The 23,257-nt window shown below is 32.5% G+C and overlaps 5 protein-coding genes and 1 long non-coding RNA gene across 8 annotated transcripts; 3 read left to right on the top strand and 3 right to left on the bottom strand.

The window, feature by feature from the left end:
• Positions 1–13: 13 nt before the first annotated feature.
• On the bottom strand, positions 14–10,750 carry LOC145959865 (sterol regulatory element-binding protein 2). Its single transcript, XM_083079096.1, has 14 exons — positions 10,286–10,750; positions 9,220–9,765; positions 8,797–9,025; positions 8,334–8,725; positions 7,322–8,251; positions 6,817–7,121; positions 6,102–6,263; positions 5,365–5,716; positions 2,825–3,165; positions 2,126–2,718; positions 1,252–1,904; positions 733–1,127; positions 385–643; positions 14–294 (listed from the first exon to the last, which is right to left on the bottom strand). Exons 1-14 carry the CDS (start codon positions 10,383–10,385, stop codon positions 212–214), a joined length of 5,340 nt encoding a protein of 1,779 aa, XP_082935222.1. The 5' UTR covers positions 10,386–10,750; the 3' UTR covers positions 14–211.
• Positions 10,751–11,079: 329 nt separating this feature from the next.
• Positions 11,080–11,957, top strand: LOC145959788 (uncharacterized). Of its 2 annotated transcripts, none has more exons than XR_014435182.1 (3): positions 11,080–11,366; positions 11,486–11,546; positions 11,709–11,957. It is a non-coding gene; the product is annotated as an uncharacterized LOC145959788 (long non-coding RNA). The 2 variants fall into 2 exon arrangements; XR_014435181.1 differs by having other exon boundaries at positions 11,682–11,957.
• Positions 11,958–12,562: 605 nt separating this feature from the next.
• Positions 12,563–13,899, top strand: Rpl21 (ribosomal protein L21). Of its 2 annotated transcripts, none has more exons than XM_083078939.1 (2): positions 12,563–12,712; positions 13,370–13,899. In XM_083078939.1, exon 2 carries the CDS (start codon positions 13,384–13,386, stop codon positions 13,861–13,863), a length of 480 nt encoding a protein of 159 aa, XP_082935065.1. In that variant the 5' UTR covers positions 12,563–12,712; positions 13,370–13,383; the 3' UTR covers positions 13,864–13,899. The 2 variants fall into 2 exon arrangements, with proteins under 2 accessions (XP_082935065.1, XP_082935066.1); XM_083078940.1 differs by having other exon boundaries at positions 12,668–12,779.
• Positions 13,900–14,080: 181 nt separating this feature from the next.
• Usp12-46 (Ubiquitin-specific protease 12/46) lies at positions 14,081–17,261 on the bottom strand. The gene is made up of 8 exons (XM_083078937.1): positions 16,843–17,261; positions 16,168–16,248; positions 15,857–16,073; positions 15,681–15,761; positions 15,315–15,610; positions 15,098–15,235; positions 14,735–14,878; positions 14,081–14,643 (listed from the first exon to the last, which is right to left on the bottom strand). Exons 1-8 carry the CDS (start codon positions 16,843–16,845, stop codon positions 14,536–14,538), a joined length of 1,068 nt encoding a protein of 355 aa, XP_082935063.1. The 5' UTR covers positions 16,846–17,261; the 3' UTR covers positions 14,081–14,535.
• A 316-nt stretch (positions 17,262–17,577) lies between these two features.
• Positions 17,578–20,107, top strand: Las (lipoyl synthase, mitochondrial). Its single transcript, XM_083078935.1, has 6 exons — positions 17,578–17,793; positions 17,941–18,252; positions 18,437–18,593; positions 18,685–18,742; positions 18,837–18,992; positions 19,162–20,107. Exons 1-6 carry the CDS (start codon positions 17,728–17,730, stop codon positions 19,526–19,528), a joined length of 1,116 nt encoding a protein of 371 aa, XP_082935061.1. The 5' UTR covers positions 17,578–17,727; the 3' UTR covers positions 19,529–20,107.
• On the bottom strand, positions 20,052–22,111 carry Prosalpha6 (Proteasome alpha6 subunit). The gene is made up of 5 exons (XM_083078938.1): positions 21,886–22,111; positions 21,115–21,365; positions 20,805–20,964; positions 20,513–20,722; positions 20,052–20,354 (listed from the first exon to the last, which is right to left on the bottom strand). Exons 1-5 carry the CDS (start codon positions 21,886–21,888, stop codon positions 20,145–20,147), a joined length of 834 nt encoding a protein of 277 aa, XP_082935064.1. The 5' UTR covers positions 21,889–22,111; the 3' UTR covers positions 20,052–20,144.
• Positions 22,112–23,257: the final 1,146 nt, after the last annotated feature.

Raw genomic sequence — 23,257 nt, 5'->3', positions numbered from 1 at the left:
CAATATTCTTACATTACTAATAAATTAATTTAATTTAAATACATTAGAAAATTCCCAATTTTTATAAAAAAATCAATATACATTATTATTTATCATTGCAAAAAATTTTATTATAATAAAATTTTATTGCAAAAATGCGTTCAACTGTATTTATGGGATAAAAGTTTGCTTACTTCTCATCTCATTCGTAATTATATTCTATATTCTTGATTTATTCTTGAATGTCATGTAGATCTTGTTTATCAGTCATATCACTCCTATCTAACAATTTATTCAGCTCTAGTTCTGTAAACACTACAAAAAAATCGATTTATTAATCTCGGCATGATTCTTTATATATATATTTGAGCGATCTATATATTATCTAATGACAAGAATACTTACCCTCATTTTCAGAAGTAACAACTTTATATTCTTTAGATTCCATTAATTGTTTCAGTTGTAACAAAACATCTTTATTAAAATTATTTGTTCCATGCCATTCTTTTGAAATAACTACTTTTTCTAAAATACGTTTAGCTTCGGAACGCTTGATAATCGTTTCATCAACTGTTCCCCTAGTGCACAGTCTATAGACAACAACTGGTTTTGTTTGTCCTATTCTATGACATCGTGCCATAGCTTGTATATCTGCTTGTGGATTCTGTAAGCATTTAAAATTCACGAATGCGAATAAGTTCGATAATAAATAACGACAGCATGAAAAAAATTACATCGAGATTATTAACTCACCCAATCGCTGTCGTATATAATAACAGTATCGGCGCTCGCCAAGTTTAATCCAACTCCACCAGCTCTAGTAGATATAAGAAATAGAAACATATTCGGATCGTTGTTAAAAGTTTTAATATTTTCTTTTCTCTCTTCGATTTTAGTCCTACCATCTAATCTCACATAATTATAATCTCGTAATGAAAGATAATCTTCCATCATATCTAAAATCATAGTCATTGTTGAAAATAGTAAAATTTTATGACCCCGCGCATGAAGTTTTGCCAGCATAGCATCCAACACCAAAAGCTTGCCAGAAGATCTAATCAAATCGATGTCGATTTTCGGTAAACCAACTGAATCCAACGGGCAATGAACCAAATATGGATGATTTACAATCTTCTTATACATTGGTACTAAAATGTATATATAATATAAATAAAAATAATATATAACAAAGTAAATAATATAGGGAAATATGAAATATAACAAAGTAAATAATATAGGGAAATATGAAATATATTATTATTAATAACTTACATCTATTTTGAAATTGAATACGAACAAGAAAATTCCTGTTACGTTCTGTAACATCAGTATACTGTTTCCATATTGATAAATTTTGTTCATCTATGGATTTGGTTGTTTTACACTCATCTGCATTATTGGTATTTTCGATTTCTTTTAACGAAGTATTCGGCGATATTTCATTTTCGGAATTATTATTGGTAGAGCCATATTTACTTCTCAAAAAAGCCTGTCTTTTCGGTTTTGTACCGTCTGTGCTTTCTATAATTAGATTTGGTTTTTCAATTTTGCTCAATGTTTCTAAATCATAATTTAATACTGCTTTGTAAAGGTCATGCTGCAATTCTGTAAGTGGTGCATAGACTACCAGCTCCTTCTTAGGGGGAATCTTCAAATTAACTTCAGCTTTTATTCGTCTTAACATAAATGGTTTCAAAATTTCACGCAATGATGATAATACATGTTTCTCTTCTTCTTGTTTCAAAAATTTCTCGGCGCCTTCTTCCTCAAGCTCTTTAACATCAAACCATGATTCAAATACAGCTAAATCATCAAAAATTTCAGGCAATAAAAAGTTTAAAAGAGACCATAATTCAGCTAAATTATTCTGAAGTGGAGTCCCAGTCAGTATTAGTCTATTCATAGATTGCATCGTTTTTAAGCTTCTAAAAAAATAAATCAATCTTAATTTTAAAACAAAAAAAATAACAAAATATTTGCATTTAAAAATTATTTAAAAAAAATAAATATATAATAAATAGAAAAATAGATATTGTTTTATAAACATCCATTATCTAAAATATTTTTTATTATTTTACTACTTGTACTAATTTCAGAAATAACTTTTGAATGTTGATATTCATAACTAATTAAACAATCAACATACTTGACTAGCATGCAATAATGATTCTTGATTCTTTGTCCCTCATCTATTATAATATATCTCCATTTTAGAGACTGAAGAAATCTAGTTTCCTGTAATGGCACTTCATAAGTAGTAATTACAACAGGTTGTGTTTTGTAACTATTTGCAACATGGTGACTATTTTTAATTTTTATACGTATAGCCTCTCTTTCAACTTTGTTACCATAAAATAGCACAACTGGTATGTCAGGAGCAAATCTTTCAAATTCCATCAGCCAATTCGGTATAGTAGAGAGAGGTGCAATTATCAAATAAGGTCCTGCTTGTTTCTTCTCTATAAGATGACATATCAAGGCTATCACTTGTATTGTTTTCCCAAGTCCCATTTCATCAGCTAAAATTCCATTTAAGGCATTCTCATAAAGCACTTTTAACCATTCTAAACCTGCTTGCTGATAATCGTATAATTCACCATGAAAATATTTTGGTAAAATAGCAGGGTTTTGCACAATAGATGGTTTTGTTTCAGTATCTGAATCTGCAGACAATTCTGCTTCTATGTCTTCTCGACTTAGATTTTTTTTCTTCTTTCTAGTCTGCATTTGTTTTTTGATCTGTAATTTGATCAAATGTAATTGATTATATTCTCTATTAAATACTCTTATATTTAAATGATATGACAAACTGTGGACAAAATTTGAATTTTTTTTTATTACTTACTTCAGGAGCTATATATTCTTGTATATCATATTTTTCTAAATCAGCCCTCTTTGTCTTCTTATTTGGCGGTATATTTTCATTATTAATAGTGGACTTGCCTCTTTTCTTAACATTCTTTCTTTTTTCAATTTTATTTACCAAAAACTTTGAATAAAATTGACTCTTGTTCAACAAGTGCATCAATCGCTTGTATCTTTGCTCATGCATTTCACGATTATATTCTTCTTCCTCAAGCTGTTTTTTTTCAAGCTCACTCTCATTGTAGCGTCTTTTTCTTGTTTTTGTCTTTTCTTCTTCCAATGGTGTATTATTAAACTTGACATTATTGACGATTGACATGTCTTATAAATAGAAAAAGTAAATAAATATATTAAATTATTATAAAATAAAATATACATATGCAAAATATTTTCTATTTATAAAAATCATTGCTTGAAATGACTAGGAACTTTTCAGAATATTGTAAATTAAAGTGACAAAAAAAAAGGAATAAGCAAGAAAATTTTACAAAAAAGTTTTATAAATTATTTTGATTAACGAAAATAGATAAAATTCGCGATTCTTATTCGTTCAATAAATTGGACTGGGAATAATGTGACATTCTCTTCACGAATGAGAGTGAAAAATGATTCTATAATTGGGAAACACACACTTCACATTAAAATATTTTTTAGTAAAGAGGAATAATGTCTACTTCTTGCTTAAAGTTAATTTCCTTGAAGTTTCAGCAAAAAGTAGACCTAGAAACAATAGATTATTTTAAAACATGCCATGTGCTTATAAATATATTACAATGTTATTTTCTCGAGAAATAAAATTAATTTACCTGTGAACGAGTAGCACGTGGAATCAATCATATTTGAATTATTATTAACAGAAGGATCGACTTCCATTATTGTAATAAAATGATATAATTACCAAAAATCAAAATTCTTCGAAGTAAAACAAGAGACCCTCTTTCGGAACGGTTACAAAGAAAAGCAATTGAAAGCGTGAGCGGACTACAGAGTTATACAATAAATTGCCGCCAATATTATAGGAAAAAAATGGATGGCCTAGTTTTTATTGTTTTCATATTGATCGCATTCAGCGGACTCAACAGTTGGGCAACATTACTAAATTTTCCGAAGTAATTCGACGCTGATTGGTCGGATCTGAAAGTAGAAACCAATCATGTTCGACTGCTACTTAGCGGTTGAGTCCGCTGAATGCGGCCATTGGCAATGGTTTTATATAACATTTTCAAATGGTCGAGTTTAATCGCTCGGTAGTTTACTAAACGCTATTGACCAATCACAGTCATTCTTTTGAAGAATATATGGTTACATTCTTTAAAAAAATGGCTCTGATAGGTTAATGTCTAATAAACTACCCCGGAGCGATTATTGCCGATTATTTGAAAACGCCAATAGACTACGATATATATACTGTAAACATCCGTGATTGGAGCATACAGGACGTCAACACGTGTTCAAAAGCGCGATAGCCAATCAATCTTTCGTTCTTATAGACCAGTTGTAACTAGAGCTATAAACGATTTATATATTAAATCGAAAAAATAATTTGTAAATTATTTTCATGTATTAATTATCATGTATCATAATGTTTTTATTATTAATATATTTATTTAAAAATTTATATTTTCATAATATTTTTTAATAATCTTTTCTCTCTTAATTGTAATGTTATATTATTATGATATAATATTAAAATATTAATTATTTATCTTTTACAATTTGTTTCTTAATTCGTTATTGATTCGTTTATATATAAATTTTCATTTTTTTCCTTACAAAATCCTAAATTTGTTTTTCTTAGGACAAATCTAAAATTTAATCTAATTTTTTGTCTCTTAGATAATTATTATTCTTTTTATCTTCCATTATATTATTTCTGTTTCTATTAATTGCTCTTGTAGATCACCAAATTTAAATTTGTTATTCTTAGAAATGTTCAATTTACTTTTTTTGATTTTGAAAATAAAAAACATGTATTTTTTATTATATATAATTTTTAGATTATAGATTTGTTTTGTCAATAAATGTTTAGCCAATAATGCAAAATAAGATTAAATGATTCAGTTCTTGTAATTACAACCAAATAATTTTTTCTCTCAATTTTAAGATAAAATGTAAGCTTCAGTATTTTTTGCACATTTTATTGATGTTATATATTAAAAATAAATACTATATGTAATTAGATTAAATAATCTTCAAATATTTATTTACAAGTAGAAGAAACTAAAGAGATAATGATTTTCTTTAATAAAAGCATAAGAAAATAATTATATAAAACAAAAAACACGACAATAACGAGTTTTATATATTTATATATTTTATATATTTATATATTTGTATACAGATGTACAAATTACTGCTTATATAAATAATATAAATGACGTCTATACCTATTTTATCATTCATAGAATAAATTATATTATATTATACATATATATATATATATATATATATATATATATATATATATATATATATATATATATATATATATATATGAGTAAATTTGTAAAATATTACGTTAATTAACAGTAATCGCAGAACCTAACTGTCGCATCAATTTGTAACATTCCTGAAGACGTTTTCTGTCCCCTATTCGCTCAAGTGTTTTAGCGGCTTCCGCGAGCATACCAGCACGTTCTCCCGGCGAAGTTAATAGTAGCATTGGTAGATGTCTGCACGCTAAATATAACGCGACTGCATGCTCCCGCTCGCCATTGTTCTGCTCTTGCGATCTATCCTTGCCGCATATAATCGAGGAACGCGAGTTCCTATGATGCAAACTCCGATCCAGCAAAATCTGAGTCTTTACCGGTGTTGCTCCTGCCATAATGCGTGCTGTAGCCTCGTACAAAAACACTCGTGCCAATACAGACTGAAAAGTAGATAATATATTTATATATTCTTATAGATAATTTTTATGCATATTAGGATAAATTTTATTTTATTATATCATTGTTTAGATTTTATTGATTAAAAACGAATATACAGGATGTCTGGAAAATCGCCCGCAGTACTTCGGGAAGTGATTCGGAATTTTTAATTTAAATTTTAAATTTAAAAAGTTTTAAAAAGAGAGATGCCAAGCAGACTATAAATTACGATTTTTTTTAACATAAAAGTGACTATAATTCGGAAACGACTTATTTCTGAGACCTTCATTTATATAGCTTTTTTTCTTTCTTTTTGGGTCCTAAATCACTTCCCAAAGTACTACGGACGATTTTCCAGACACCCCCTGTATATGAATTTATACTTACTGGAATATGTTGACACAATTGCCTCAAGCATGCCAAGTCACGTTGAAATCCTGCAAGAGACATACTTGAGATAGATTTTTCAAACTCTGCATCTTGACTCAAGTCTTGCCACAGTGTTGTGCGTATTTCGAGAAGCCAGTCACAAATCCATAACTGAGTAAGCTGAAAAGAAAAAGTATGCAGATTAGTATAGGGCAAAGTCCTGTTAAAAGAGCACATTTATATATACACATATATGAATTACAAATAGACATTATGATATATGGTGCTGCGACCTGCCACAGGAGTTGCACTGCAGGAGTATTGCATAGTTATATTTCATGCAATGCAACTACAATGCACACTTGTAACAGATAAACGATAGCACAGGTTACACTTGAAAGAGTGGTACCTTTAAACGAAATATAACTATTTTAAATATTTCTAATATTTAATCAATGATGAAACTCTTGAAATATTTCACAATTATATCTATACAAAGATATATATATTAATCTCTTTTAAATAAGAATATACATAATCTATAGATTTTATTCATAGATTTTGTTTAAAAAGCGCGATACATCAGCAAATTCAAAGTTTCGCCAACGTTAATTCTATCATTGCATTTAATGTTGCTATTTTAACTTGATAGAATAATATCATATGTTTAATACTGACGATAAAGCAATTATTTGTAATTAAAATCTATCATATAATTAATTTGATAACTTACCAAGACTTTCTGCGATGATTGCTCCTTGCAATGATAGTACACCATAGATTGTTCAAGCAGTAATCCTGCCTGCTCAATGAAACGCATTGAAGCCAATTTTGTAGAATGTTTCGCTGCCTGCAGAACATTGAGTACAGCATGTGGTAATGGGCTGCTGCTACTATTATCACTGATTTCGAAATTCCTTTCATAAGGAAATTTGCTCTCCACAATGTTCCACGCCTTCGAGTCTTCCTCTCCTAATCTCCAACTCGCGGTGGCGCAAATCACTGCTCCCCACCATAATCCAATCTCGTCTTCGCATGCTACAATAGAAAAAAAAAGAAATAAACTACACATTGATAATATAAAAAAAAATTGTATAAAATAAATGTTGTAAAAAAATTTATCTCTTATCAATTTTTTAAAATTTGAAGTCAACTTTACATAGATAATAATAACATAAAAATATATCATTCATATATGTATAAGATCTATTTTAAATTTAAATAGTATTTTTTCGTACTTGCTACACTGATTTTGTCAATAGATGGGAAACAGGCGTCCACTTCTGCAGAAGCTATGATCATTCGTCCCAATTCGAGTACAGTGGACGTATGGCACTCTCCGACTGTACCGGTCAGTAAACGCAAGCATTGCTCGATCAGATGATTTCTATAGGCACGAGCTGCATATGATAGCGGGTCTGCTCGACTGCTTTGCGATGTAAATTCACTGTCAGACTGTTTTTTATATTGCCATTTCGGAGACGCCAAGAATCTTGCACCTTCATCAGTCATGATCCACTTTAATTTCGGAGGAACCGCGCATGAAGACAGCAAGGCCCGCGCTTTGCCCAGATAATATTTATGTATATACGGGAAGAGAGATTGTTTCAAACACAATGCAACGTTCACGTATATTTCCGCCAGGAGCGGCTTCGGCATACTCTCACCGGCGACCTCAGCATAATTGACAGCGCATAAAGCGAGATACAGTGTCGAATCTTTCGTACCTTCCGATAGACGAAGGCAGAGCATGTGTTGGTAGACAACCGCTATTTCCACGGACATCTCCGCCTGCTGCCGTTCCGATTTCCCTGAGAGCCATTTACCGATCAGCGTGATCAATCTTCCCAGCCATAATTTATGTAGAATTTGCCTCACTATTTGCCACGTGGTTGCGAGATAGAATTCTGTGCGCGATAATGGAAAAGATCGACCGAAATATCGCAACCATTGATGTAAATCTCGATACGCCTGATTGTATTCATGTTTGGATATATTAAATTCGGCCTGACGTCTCCAACGACGTAACTCAAGGAAAATCTTGCTGTCAGTAGGAAAAACGGGATCACCGTATAACAACAATCTACAGAGACCACCCGCTAGAAGTATCAGATTAGTGAACCAGAGAATAACATTGCTCCATAGCTGTTTGTCTAATTCTGGTTGATCTATCGAAAAAAAAGAAATATCAAAAATAGTAAAAAATTCATCAAAATAAAAAAACAAAAACAATTTTTTGAAAATCTTTACCTTGATAATTGAGTATCGTCCGTCCATCCAATTTTGTGTTTAAATAATCATAATTGAATTTTCCAACATTGTTCACGAGTATACCAAGAGGATTGAATGCTAAGAAAAGCAGCATAAATCCACACAATGTTAATCGAGTGTGATCTCTCATGCCTCCAGAAGTGGACACGGAATGAAGATTTTGTAGAACATCTGGATCATCCTTTACCGACGACGGAGAAGGCGGTGACATTGGCGCAGATGCAGGTGACAGAGATGGTTCGCTCGAATCTGAACGAGGAGGTGTAAGTTCCCCGCACACCAACAGATCGCGAAGATTTTGCCGTTGAGCGGTCATTTTTAATGACATATTCTCAGCTTTTAATTTCGCGTTCGTGTTTTGCAAATATCTGCAATTGTATAGGATAATAAGGAAGCTTGTCATCTCATGTACTTATGAAATAAAATTAATTATTCTTTCCTGATATAATCGATAGTTTTCCGCAAAATCGCAGATTTGTTTAGCTTGGCGTCGATGCCAACTATTATATTCTTCAATTCAATTATTTTATCATTAATCGATGTCCTGTAACGTCGCTCAATTGCATTGTGAGCGCTACGTTTGACTTCTCTCACTCTTGGTACACTTACATGTGTACCTGTGTTTAGACGATTAATTTGTACTTTGTCAGTGTCCAACACTACAGGAATCCCTTGAACACAAATATATCAATGTACTCTATGAAATCATACATAGCTATATGTATCTTTTTTATGTCTGTAAAGATAATAACTATTTAATCATAATATTGCTATATGATTATTTATATTTAGACAATTATAGAATTATTTATATTTTGGCAAGATTATAAATATTTTAAAAATAAGCTTATCTACTTTTATTTACCAGTAGTTAATACTGCTCCATTTGCAGTATTTACAAGAGTATGTATCTGATGTGGAACAGGAGTTGATGTAATAGTCTGTCCACCTTTAGAATACACAAGAGATTCTGATTTTATCAATTTAGCTGGTAGAAGTAACTGTCGTTGTTGAGAAACTGGGGCCAAAGTTACAACATTTGGCGATTGAACATTAAAATTTACATTTTGTGGTATCGCATATTGTGAACTAAACACTGTAGGTGTTGTTGAAGCCAATGATATTCTCTGTGGTCTGTTTTGCGTGACTGATGTAACATCTTGTTGCATATAAGCAACAGGTTGGTTACTATCCGTCACTACTTGTTGCGTCAATACAACATTTGTATTTGGCGATTCAAGGATAGCTGGATCTTTGAAGTCTTTAAAATCCTTAAATTCATCATTGTTGATATTTAAGAAATCAAATGTATTCCCATCTACTGCCATAGGATCATCCAATTCAGAAAGTAAAACCTCGTCGCTGAAAAGCTCATTTTTCAATAATTCATTTTCACAATTTGTTAAGAGATCTGCAACATTAATAGAAAATTAAGCAATATGATAATATAGCTGTTAATATTTAATATTAAATGCCAATTTTTTTATTACTGATTATATATTGTTAATTTTCTTAATTTTAACTGCTTATGCATACATATATAATATACAGTAACAAATAATAAGGCAAAAAAATTATACATTAAATTATAATTAAATATTACACATTAAACATCATGATATGAAATATATTTTTAAAGCATTATTTATGAGTGAATAAATTTAGATATTACATATATAAAATTTATAGACCAACACTCACAAACAGTGATTAAAGATCAATTATTTTATATCATTTTTATATTACTTTTATACAGATGTATACAGTATTATAACAAATAAAGTACAAATAATGCATATCAACAACCGGGCAAGATAATATCTGCTGATAAAGTGATAAATGTTACAAAACGTTTTCACGTGAGTCTTGTATATCCCTGAGATCCGAATAAAAAGTGCTAAACGAGAAAGTACACCGCTGATGAGACCTACCATCGATACCAGTTACTTCATTCAAATTGAAGCTGTCATTCGATTGGAAATGAGAGAAATCATTGTCTTGGGCCGGCGCCCATCCACCTGGGTCTGCCATTTGTGCCCCACGTCGTTAAACTTTTATTTTTGCAATATTTCGTTTCACATCGAATAAACCTCAGAACGATAGAAAACTTGTGCAAGCGCAACACCGATATGTCAAACGTAACAACTAAAAAATTATAAACGATCGTATGATCATCATGTGGCCAATCCCGGCGCCGCTTCAGATCGGACGATGTTGCGTCATAGCGCGCGATACTAAACTCGTAAAATCGACGCCTCCGGTGTATCTTTGGCGAGAAAATGCATTTGAAGACGCAAGAATCCATTTAATTTCCGTCAAATTTGGTGAAAAATGCCAATAATGTCATTCTTTTCCAGTGCCGTTTGTCGACTTCTCGGATAACGTGACCAAAAAAGCGATAAGAGCAATACAAATAAATTATAAAGGCTCTTGCACAATGCTAGGTAATAGGCAATAGGAATAGGAAATAGAAACTATTCACCAATAAATATGCGGAATAGAAAATATTCGCCAATAAGAACAGAGAATAGATACTATTTCTGTTCCTATTGGCGAATATTTTCTATTCCGCATATTTATTGGTGAATAGTTTCTATTCCCTATTCCTATCTTCTTCTTCTTCTTCTTCTTCTTCTATTTTGGCACTGAGCTATTTTAATCTTTGCCCATGCTGCAGATATCTTCGTCAAACTCTGCGACACGATGAGAAGGAAGCTCAGTCCAGCCAATCAAACGCCACTTATGCAGTTATATGAGTATCTCAGTCTTCCGAAGGAAGGACAAAATAGGGTTTATAATTTTTACTGATGGATTCTTCAAAATTTCAAAGGTATTATAGGGAGGGGGAGAACCCAAGGCCCTCCCAATCAAGTGCGTCAGTTGCGTCCGGTGTTTTTCAAGCAGTGGGCAGGACCACAAAATATGGTCGATGTCTTGTCGGGGCGAACCGCATGGACAATCCAGTCGTCTGACCAAACCACATCTATGAAGGCTGTAATTCAGATTGTAGTGGTTAGATCTAATTCTACTTATGGTTGCAATTTCCACTCGACTAAGGTCCAACTTATCAAACCATGGTCTTCTCGCGAAGGGCGAATAAAGACCAAAGTACTGCGCTCCTCTAATTTCAGATTGAGCCAGTAAATACTTTTCGACCACGGCAAAATGTTTTTCCCGTACTGTCGAGTAAAGGTCAGTATGGGGAGGAAGATAGTCAATCGTTTCTCCACCCCGAGCAGCCTCTCTTGCCAGGAAGTCCGCTGTCTCGTTACCCAAAATACCCACATGCGAAGGAACCCAGACAATAATGATATCTAAATTTTGCAGAAAAGCTGACCTCAACTTGTTTTTCAGCACCAATGTCAGATATGAAAGATCTCTGCCCAGCGAAGCGCTGAACAGAATCTCCACAACGCTGCGGGAATCCGTAAATATCGAGGCTTTTTTGATTCCTCTTTCTAAGATATAGTCCATTGCCCCTATTCCTATCGCCTGTTGCCTAGCATTGTGCAAGGGCCTAAAGTCCCTTGCACAATGCTAGGCAACAGGCAATAGAAATAAGGAATAGAAACTATTCACCAATAATTACGCAGAACAGAAAATATTCGCCAATAGGAGCAGAGAATAGATACTATTTCTGTTTTTATTGCCTGTTGCCTAGCATTGTGCAAGGGGCTTAACTGCGCTCAAGTACGGTCATAGATTATAGCATGGTGTAAGTAGACAAGGTGAACCATTGCGCATAATGGCGGAAGTCTGAGATCTTGATCAATCAGAACTTGAGCTTTTAGGCAGCGCGCTGTTTGAAAGTTTCAAAAATGAAATGAGATTGTATCTCACGCAATTTGGATAAAAATATGTTGTATTTAATATAAATATTACAGAAGCGAAGTATGACTATACAGATTGTTTATTGCACATATGTTTGAGTTTTCTTTTTTCTTTTTTAGTACAATTTTGTATTTTGCAATTTTTAACACAGCACACTGGCATTTTCAGCATATTTTAATCACGATGAGAACAACATTCAACCGATAATTAATAACAATCAGTTCAACTCATGTTCAACTCATTCAATGTGACAGTGAAAGTATATAAGCAGCCATATTGAATTTCGCATAAAAACTCAAAACGTAATTGGCTGACTGTCCCCCACTTATTTTAACCTACTGAGCATCTATCGGAATGGTTCACAATGGAATATAGTTCTTTATGAGAGAGAGAGGCGGATTTTTTTTTATATCTTCTTGCGAGATATCGACTTTGACATATCGAAACATATATCGCATCTAGAGCGTATCTAGTCGCATCTCTAGAGTCTCTTTTTTCGTGGCGACGTCAAGACGTGATTTTTCTACGTAAGCTTTTGTCAATATTTCGAGATTCTTTAGAATTTTGACCGAATTAAAATATCCTTCCCTCGCTGTACGTCGAAAATAAGTATATATTTTCTTTGACTAATATACAGCGGCTTCATCAACTTGGCCGGAAAATGTAAAATGTCAAATTTCACTTGATTGATTTTACGTGCGAGCCACGTGCATATTTTACGTTATATTGTATATTTATATACAATATACGTAGAGATCTTTCGAATAATTTCGTCAAAGATCATATTAAAAATTCTAATATCACACTCGGAACTTGAAATGTAATGTTACGTTCGCTTATTTCATCTGCAAAATTTCAGACACATTTAGGTTAAGTTCAATCTTAGAAGCCTTGGAAAAATATAGCTAGATTATTTGTTTAAACTTGACATAAAAATTTTCTTAAGGAGAAAATTCACTGTATGATATTTTTAGCTTATAATCATAAATGTGTTAATTTTTGTTTGACATTAAACGAAATATCATATTTCAGTCTTCATGGAAGATCTGTATTTTTAAAATGAGAAATCTCTATTTTAAATTTTGCATGTATTATTTACGGTTCACTATCTGTATAGAATATTATTCTCAGATGAAATATAATATTTTAGATCTTTAACAATCATATATAATTTTTTGTTATAGATTGATACATTGCCATGACCAACTCAAAGGGTTACAGACGTGGCACGAGGGACTTGTTCTCTCGCAAGTTCCGCAAACATGGAACCATTCCCCTATCCACGTATATGAAAACATACAAAGTTGGTGATATTGTTGATATTAAGGGAAATGGTGCTGTACAAAAGGGTATGCCGTATAAAGTCTACCATGGCAAGACCGGTCGCGTGTTCAACGTGACGGCGCACGCTCTGGGAGTCATTGTGAATAAGAGAGTGCGTGGACGCATCATCGCGAAGAGGATTAATGTTCGCATCGAACATCTGAGCCATTCAAAATGCAGGGATGATTTCCTCAAACGCGTCAAGGAGAACGAGAGACTCAGAAAGGAGGCAAAGGAGAAAAATATTCGCGTTCAGCTCAAGCGACAGCCAGCCGAACCGTCTAAAGCGCATATTGTTTCGGGACGTGAAGCGCCCATCTTACTCGCGCCTGTTTCATATGAATTTATCGCTTAAAATATTCAATAAACTATAAAATTTTCAAAATAAAAATCTGCATTATTATTTTTATATTATCATCACATAATATTGCTTAAAAAGAGTCTGAATAATTAACGATCTATTTTTAAAAAACATGTATAAAATACTCATATGTTTACAAGTCTGATTGCCCGTTTCAATTTCAAACTATAAATATATCGTTGTACATAATGCATGATGATTGAAATGTACATTCTCATAACAATATTTTTATTCTCAGTCATATTTTCTTTACATTTGTATAGAATCTGATAGTGCTTCCAACGTTTCTCTCTATATCACTGGACACACAAGTTATTGTAATATAGTAAATTATTCATTCTCTTCCAAAGACGGACTAGCTTTCGGACATACATTATAAATAAATATATAAAGCATTACACATAAACTGCTCTCATTTTCCGAAAATAATCGGTATAATTTACATAAATCCAAAATTTTCTATAAAATTTAGACATTATGGAATTCTATGTCGCGTTTCTATTTATATTCTAGGAGCTTAATCATAATCAAACATATCATATATCATTCTCATAAATAATTAACATACCATTAGAACATTCAGATTCACCGCGCACTTTGTTAAAATACGAAAATTAGCATAGCAGGAGTGTGCTTAACTTCACAATTGCTATTTATATTTAAATTTTAACTACAATCACGCGATTGATAGAACAGAATATAACCAGTTTCAGAGCTCTTTTGAATATCTGACGTAAGTCCATAAAAATCTTCTATAGTTGATGCATCAATTTTCTGCAAGTATAAGTCCAATTGTTTTGTTTTAAATATATTTCAATGATGTCTATGTTACATAAAAGCATTTAAGCAAATATTAAAAACTTACATCGACCATATCATCATCAAAGAGCAACCAGAATCCATGGCTTTTAACTATAGAAATGTAATGCCCTCGGTTAGGCCCACTTCCACAATGTATCACAACTGCCACCAAATCATACAAACGATCTGGGTTTACAGCATCATCACTCTGTAATTAAAAAATTACATGTTGCTATTAACATAAAATAATTAATATATAAAATAATTATTATTTAAAAAAAATATCTGACAAGAATTTTTGTATTTATAAATGATAACATTTTTGTGAATGTTATATATATGTACACACACATGTGTATGTATGCAATAATCATATTCCTAAGAGAGATTTAAGTTTTGAGATATTTTAAAAAGCAAAAAGACTTACAGTATTGAAAAGTCTGAGTTCCAATGGAAAAACTACCCTGTGAGATACTTTTATGTGACGATTATACTGTTCCACATATTTAAATCTCTTTAGATGTAATGCTAAGATCATAGGTAGTTTTTTCACTCTCATTCGTTTCTGCAATTCAAAACAAATATATTCCAATAAATAATTTGTTCACAAGGTGATAATGAATTGAATACTGTATGATTAGTACCTGAGCTTCCTGATAACTACTGCAATGATCACATTTGAATTTGTTGTCACTACACAGGGTCTCTGTATTGGAGAAACATCGGAGGCAGTGCGTGATCGAAGTGTTTTGATCTACATCAACTTGTAGATCAAAAAAGTCCTCGTCTTTGCTAGAAACAGTCTCACAGTTAAGGCAGCGTGTTTCCGAGGTCAGTATTCCTTGGAATATCTCGTGAACCCATGTAGGTTCCGGTGGCGAACCAGCAGCATCTCCTGCCCCACACTTTCCTCCGGCCGGCTTGTTTTGAGTTCTCTCCGCTAATACACAAGATGATAATCGTAAGTAAGATGCACTATAAATGTACAAAAAAAAAAAGAAAATGTTTACCTAGGATAATTTCATTTATATGATTTATGAGAAAGTTTAAAAACTCGTGTGCATCTTGTTGCATGTAATTATCAAATTCCTCTGAAAAGAAATGTTAGAGTTATAACAACATACTATAAAATATAAGTTTACTATAAAATATAAATTTATTATCTGCAATAATGCTGAACACTGACCTTTCTCTTTTCTCAATCTAGTGATAAACTTTTTTGGTGCTATAGAACCTACTTTTTTCTTTTGTGTTGCAATACTGTAAAATAGGTCTGCTAGGCATGTTAATAGTGTCTCTTTAGTTCGTTTATTCCTGGCCTTGTACTCTAAAACTTTTTCTCTAAATGGCCGACAAAAATATAAAGCTTGCAACACTGAGTTACTGTAGCAAGTGTTACCAAACTGCAAGAATATATTTTTATTATATTAAATATTATAAGTTTTTAATTTTTGAATTATATATATATAATTTCATCAGATAAAATGTTATACTTACATTGACTAAACCAAAATAATGTTCATTGGGTGGAAACTGATCAGAGCCAATATCTCTTTCTAATTGCGATATATTTGCACCCTAAAATTATAGGTAAAGATAATATATTATTTATTTCTAATCTATAATATTTATTACAATATTTAAAAGAATTATATAAATTAGATAATTTTTTATATAATATACATGTAAAGAAAATAAAAAATATAATAATAAAATAAAACAAAATATAATTTTTTTAAATATGAAAATATAAAATTATGATATATATATATATATATATATATATATATATATATATATCAATGATACAGCTTGTTGAAGAAAATCTGATATAGATAATTTATGATAAAAAATAGACACACACACACACACACATTAACGTAATTCATTAATTTCGATACATCTCCATTTTTATATCAAGATATAAAAAATAATATATGTTTATGATATGCACATTGATCGTGACATCGGTCGCAAAAAGATGCACAATTGCAGGAATGCACTCACACAAGCATAAAAACTAAATATTAAAGCTATCGGATAGATTGCATACGTTTTCAGAAATTATTTTTCCACAGATCATTTTTCAAGGCCCTGTTGTGTGTACGTGTATATATGTGTATATATATGTGTGTGTGTATGATATACGCATACGTGCGATGGAATACTTACCATTTTATGACACAATAACTCGAGCGTGACACTGACAAGCACTTAGCACAGACTTGAGCAGTGGCATAAACTCCATCGTATACCGATGGATGCGGGGTCTCTTCTTCAGCTAGAGCATTTCCACGCGGATGAGATATCGTCGCGACACCGCGGTGTAACCACAGCGCTTTCCTGGTGCCCCGCGTTCCACGTGTCGGCAGGAACGTGGAAGAACGTCGTTGCGCGACAATTTCGATAACTCCTCGACGGAAGACTCAGCTGATCGCGTGACGTTCGCACCCCGCGCTTTCGTTCCTCGCGACACGACGAATTAGCCGAAACGGATTTTACTCCGTCGTCGCAGCGTCGCACCTCTCAGCACCTCTCTCCGCGAACCTTCCAGCAGTCAAAACGCACCACCCTCACCTGCCCCCACCCTCTGGCCGATTATGTCATAGATCCCTCGAATGAGCTAGATGGATATGCATGTTCATCGTTTAGCAACTTGAAGGATACGTTCGAAAATCTAGCCGTCATGATCATAACCATTTGATCGACCAATCAGAAGCAAAGCTCTGTCCTATTGGTCGATTAAATATTACTCCGAAGAGTACATTGGCCGCATTCAGCGGACTCAACTGCTAAGTAACAATCGAACATGATTGGTTTCTACTTTCAGATCCGACCAATCAGCGTCGAATTACATCGGAAAATCTAGTAATGTTGCCCAATTGTTGAGTCCGCTGAATGCGGCCATTTTTAAATGCTCTGAAACTGAAGAAGCAAGGTTATCAAAATTAAGTCAAGTGGGTCAAATCATGACCTGTTGTATCCAAATACATGGATATGGATTGATTATTTCTGAACGTGAGCTTTGACAAATTGTTTCAAAATTTGCAAACGAAGATGTTACGGATATTTGGCGTCATAAATCCAAAGTGTCCTGTCAGCTGTCACTTTCATCTGACAAATGTAAATTTCAACCATTTGTTTTTATTTATGAAAGAGCTATTATGTAAGAGCTAACATTTCTATAATTTTTAAAAATTTTATTATATTCATCACAATATAAAATTATGTAAGAGCTTGCATTTAATATATGAAAATTTCTCATTACAGTGTGCGAGAGCTTCAACTGGAAGTAATAAACCATTTACAAAAAAGCTGGAAGATGGTCCACAATTCGAGGACTTTCTAAAAGATACTGTTGAAGAATACGATGGAAAGTTAAAATTGGAAAAAGGCGAATCAGGACGACTGAGACTACCACCATGGCTGAAAACAGAAATACCTATAGGCAAAAGTTACAGTAAGATAAAAGCCCAATTAAGACAATTACGGCTGAGCACAGTCTGCGAGGAAGCCAGATGTCCAAATATTGGAGAATGTTGGGGCGGGGGTACTCATGGCACAGCAACTGCTACCATCATGGTAAGAAATCTATCATCTGTATAAGAAATATTTAATTTTTATAGTTGAAAAGTCTTGAGAGAATTTGAGTTATCCCAAAATGATATATTTGATTGAATCACTCCAATATAAATAGCATCAAACAAATCTCAAACTTGCATGAAATGAAGAAATCTCATTAAAATGACTATGATTGGCTATTTAGTTAATGGGAGACACGTGCACCCGTGGCTGTCGTTTTTGTTCTGTTAAAACTGCACGTACACCACCACCATTAGATACAGAGGAACCGATTAATACCGCTACCGCAATAGCAGATTGGGGTTTGGATTATATTGTTCTAACATCTGTAGATCGTGATGGTCAGTTGATTATATAAGTCATTCTTAGATTGCGTAAATTATATCATTATATAGATGATTCAATATGATTATTCAATATCAATTATTTCAGATTTAAAGGACGGTGGAGCCAGTCACATCGCATCCACTGTCAAGGAGATAAAGAAGAGGTAATTTTTACCTGTCTTTTTATATTTGCTTGTGTAAAATGAAAAATAGATTGTACTTAGGTATCGTATCGTAAAACTATTCATTTCTTTACAGGAGCAATATTCTAATAGAGTGCCTGGTACCAGATTTCAGAGGGGATGAAAGTTGCGTCGCTACAATTGTAAATTCCAATCTAGATGTATTCGCGCATAATATCGAAACTGTGGAGCGTCTAACACCCTTTGTTCGAGATAGACGCGCTCAATACAGGTATACTCATTGTAATTTATCATTACATACAATATAATAAATAATATACATAATATTATTATATCATTATATAATGTATAATCTCAAACTGTTTATTAATATTGTCCTGTCTTTATTAATATTATATGCATTTATTAATTCAGTAAAATCTATTATTTACTATGTACAGGCAGTCACTGGCTGTATTAAAAGCGGCTAAAAAGTTCAATCCCGACTTAATCACAAAATCATCGATAATGTTGGGTCTCAGTGAGACCGATGAAGAAGTCGAACAAACAATGCAGGATCTAAGAGATGCTGGTGTGGATGCTCTAACATTGGGACAATACATGCAGCCCACTAAAAGACACTTAAAAGTCATCGAATATGTAACGCCCGAGAAATTTAAAATATGGGAAAATAGAGGGAATCAACTAGGTTTCTTGTATACTGCTAGCGGACCGTTAGTACGGTCATCGTATAAAGCTGGAGAATACTTCTTGACAAATATATTGAAACAACGTAAGAAGCAACAAATTGATGACCATACTGCGTAATGAAAAAAATAAAAAATATCGTGAATACAATAGTATAAAGAAAATTGAATTTTATATATATATAAAATTCTGTTTTATCATGTTCGATTGTGCAATATTCTGATAAATATGCATATAGCTTTGGATTATTATCTAATTTAGTAAATTTTCTCATTTTTTCTTGCATGTAATTGTTTAAAGATCGATTATCGAATGACATGAACATAGTTCAAACTTATAAAATTTACGATTAATTGTGAGTATACTAAATTAATTAATTTATTATTAATTATGCTTATATTGTAAATATTATCCATGTAGAGAATGAATGTAATTAGAGACAAATTCTGTGTACATACAAGGATATGATATAGTGAGTATACTCATACTTGTCAGGATGTTAATTCAGGACGGAATCCAAAGCTACATCATTAAAAAAATTGTACCTTAATTTAGTTATAAACATATCTAAAACATTTTCAAACTATGTAAATAGACTGGTAATAAATATTCTATCAAATTAATTATAGTTACAAAACAAATATTTAAGCATAAAATGTGCTTTAATCTTTATATATAAATTGTATAGGATAAACTTTTTATATATTGTGTTTTATTTTAATTTTTATATTATTGTTTAATCTGTATCCATGGCAATGGCTACTTGAGGATCTTGCGGTCCTTCGTCAGCAGGCGGATCTTGTGGAGGTCTATCATCTTGCACAACCTGCTCTGCAGGTTTTCCGCGTTTGTCATCTCCTTCGATCTGAGATAAATAGGTGGCTGTCGTGGCCTCGTCAAGAATCGTGAAATTATAATCTTTTCCTACTATCCCAATTGAAACATTCTGAAACATAATTATCAAGACTTGACATGTGTAAAAAAGCTTAACATTTTTTAACAAAATTGAAATTGCTATCATAGATTGCAACTTGCACCTACAATTGCAAGTTTTGCGATTAAATATTAAAAGAATTACAATTAGAAACTAAGCGAGAAATTTACCTTTACTGACAGATCAACTTCATTAGGTAAGGTATCGCGTAACGCTCTGAGGCCATGTTTCACCAATTCATCGAGATCGCACGATAAAAATTCACTCAAATGTTTCTCCAAGTACGTTCTCGCACTTTGAGAACGAGATCCTATAGCCATTGCTTTACAATCGAAAAAATTCGCCGATGGACATGTCTGATATATATGCGGGCCTTGATCCTATAAGGACAATTATCATAGAAAAGCATTTGGTACATGATGTGTAGACTGCGCTCTAATGTGATTTTCAATAAATCCTCACATCATATCCCGCCACGAGTAAACCAACACCAAATGGACGTCTATCATATCTCTGTGTGCATGTCTGCATTTTATTTCCCAAGGACGTGATCAAACGACTCACGGGTAATGTATCATCATGAGCATACTTATAGTTCAAGCATTCGGTTCGCATATAACGACTATAAGTAATAATAATTTATAAGTTGGGATATATATATAAATGATAAAGTAATATCAAAGAGAATATAAAAAGTGGAGTTATTATATACTTCATATGATAAAGATTTGACAAAAACTAGTAAACAAACTAAAGAGTAATTAGATAGTACCTCAATATTCTTGCATCAGCAGTTAAACCTGAGATACTGATTCCCATATGCTTGTCTATTGGTATGATCTTCTTCTGGTGAGCCGATAGTTCCGAAGATGCTCTCTTCAATGCAATCAGAACAGCATGTGTTTTATTTTTTAGGCCTACAGTGGCTGAGCCTAATTTTACAGCTTCCATAGCATATTCTACTTGATGCAGACGTCCTTGTGGACTCCATACTGTTACATCACTATCGTACTGATTGCGGAACTAAAAAAATACAATATATTTAGATTAATAAATTTATAGATTTTATTTTCACAATTTCACAAGTTGACTGAATATTATATTATAATTGTCCAGAATTTATGACAATATACCGGCATATCATCATTCTTGTTCACCAAATGTCAAACAAGAATGACGACATGCTGGCAGTAGTTTCCAAATGTAACTTATATTTCTTTTACCATAAGAATATTTATTTTATATTTAGCTGATCTATTGCTTGATATTTAGCTATTATTTTATTCAACTTGTCAATAAAATAAAATGAAGATAATAAAAGAAAGTATACATATATACTTTCGTTTTTTAATTATTAAAATATGAATTACAGAAAGAAAGTTACATGATTTTGTTATTTCTACTTATTTATATTGATATAAATTTATACATAACCACACACAATTGAGACGTCAAGATTTATAATTAAAACTATAAGTTTTCTTTACGATATAATTAAATAGATGTAAAATTCATTAAAAATGAAAATCAATTAAGTACTTACCATTTTTATAAGCCGTTTCTCTTAATCGTTAAGATAATAAGAGAGCAATATTAGTTGCAAAATTACTTCACAATTCCAGGATAGTCGCGGCTTGGCTTTCGTAAATCAACAGTCATCCAGCATTGCAGCTATAGATACATCCTGTCGATGGATGCTTTCCAATTGAGATATCCCTAGACACTTTTATGCACACGGCGACACAAGTCGCGTTCCAATTGCCGTAACTGCCGACACAACTTTACACATCCGTACTCAGCCAGAGAGAAGAATGAGAGGTGTCATGGCCCGCTTTTAGGTGATCCCTGAAAGCGATACGCCCTCTGTGGACCTTAAAAACGTGCACCTAAACTACGAAGCCAAGGTGCACGAATGTTCTCAGAGGGTAACATATAAGGTGCACAATTTTTGGTTCTATTCCGTGCTATGTGCACAAAATGTCGGTAGCACCAGTGCTGTATAGCAAGGTGCTTACAATATCAAATAAATTTTAATATAAATGAGAAATGACGAATTTGCGATCCTCTCACACTCTCTCTCTCTCTCTCTCTCTCTCTATATATATATATATATATATATATATATATATATATAATTTTTTTTTTGATATATGAATTTGCAATGAGCAGCGACATATTTTTTCTTAAGAACAATTATATGTTTTTTTTACATTAACTGATTCCTCTTACTATTCTATGCATAAAATTATTAAAGTAAAATAATCGAAAAATGAACATTTTATCAGATATTTTATAATTTATATAAAATTATGTCAACTTAAAGAATCAAATATCTCGTTAACTGTTCAATTTTTGACTATACTATCTTTATAACTTTTTACACGGAATATTGCGAAGAATCGATTTATATAAAAAAATTAGGATGGTTCCATTAAAAAATATGAAGATAATCTTGAAATTTCTAAAACGCTTCCACTTACGAAAACAATATTACTAGCATATCATGGTCCTTTTAATCGTACAATTTTCGTAATTACAATTTTTTCATATCTGTAAAAATAGCGTAGATATTTCAAGTGAGCAAAGTTTTATATACATATATGTGTGTGTGTGTGTGTGTGTGTGTGTGTGTGTGCGTGTATAGCGTATACGAGTTATGTGAGCAAGCGAGAAGGTAATAAGAGAGAGCGAAATGGCAATAAGAGCGAACGAGATAGCAATAGCACGAGCAACGAAGACTTGGAAATAGAGTCTTTCTTGCAGCCTGGCATACTATTTCTCTCTCGCTCGCTCCTATTACTATCTCGCTCGCTTCTGTTATTGTTTCACTCGCTCTTACGTACTCATATACTGTCATGCTCATCTCGTTATCAAATCTGCCGCTGGCAAGCGGCCGATGACAAATTATGACAAAT

Source organism: Camponotus vicinus, unplaced genomic scaffold, assembly GCF_025532165.1.
Source record: "Camponotus vicinus isolate PSW18456_S1 unplaced genomic scaffold, iyCamVici1.0 SCAF_1, whole genome shotgun sequence".
Classification (NCBI taxonomy): Eukaryota; Metazoa; Arthropoda; class Insecta; order Hymenoptera; family Formicidae; genus Camponotus; species Camponotus vicinus.
Note: the sequence above shows the minus strand (reverse complement) of the source record. Positions and strands in the feature narration are given on the sequence as shown.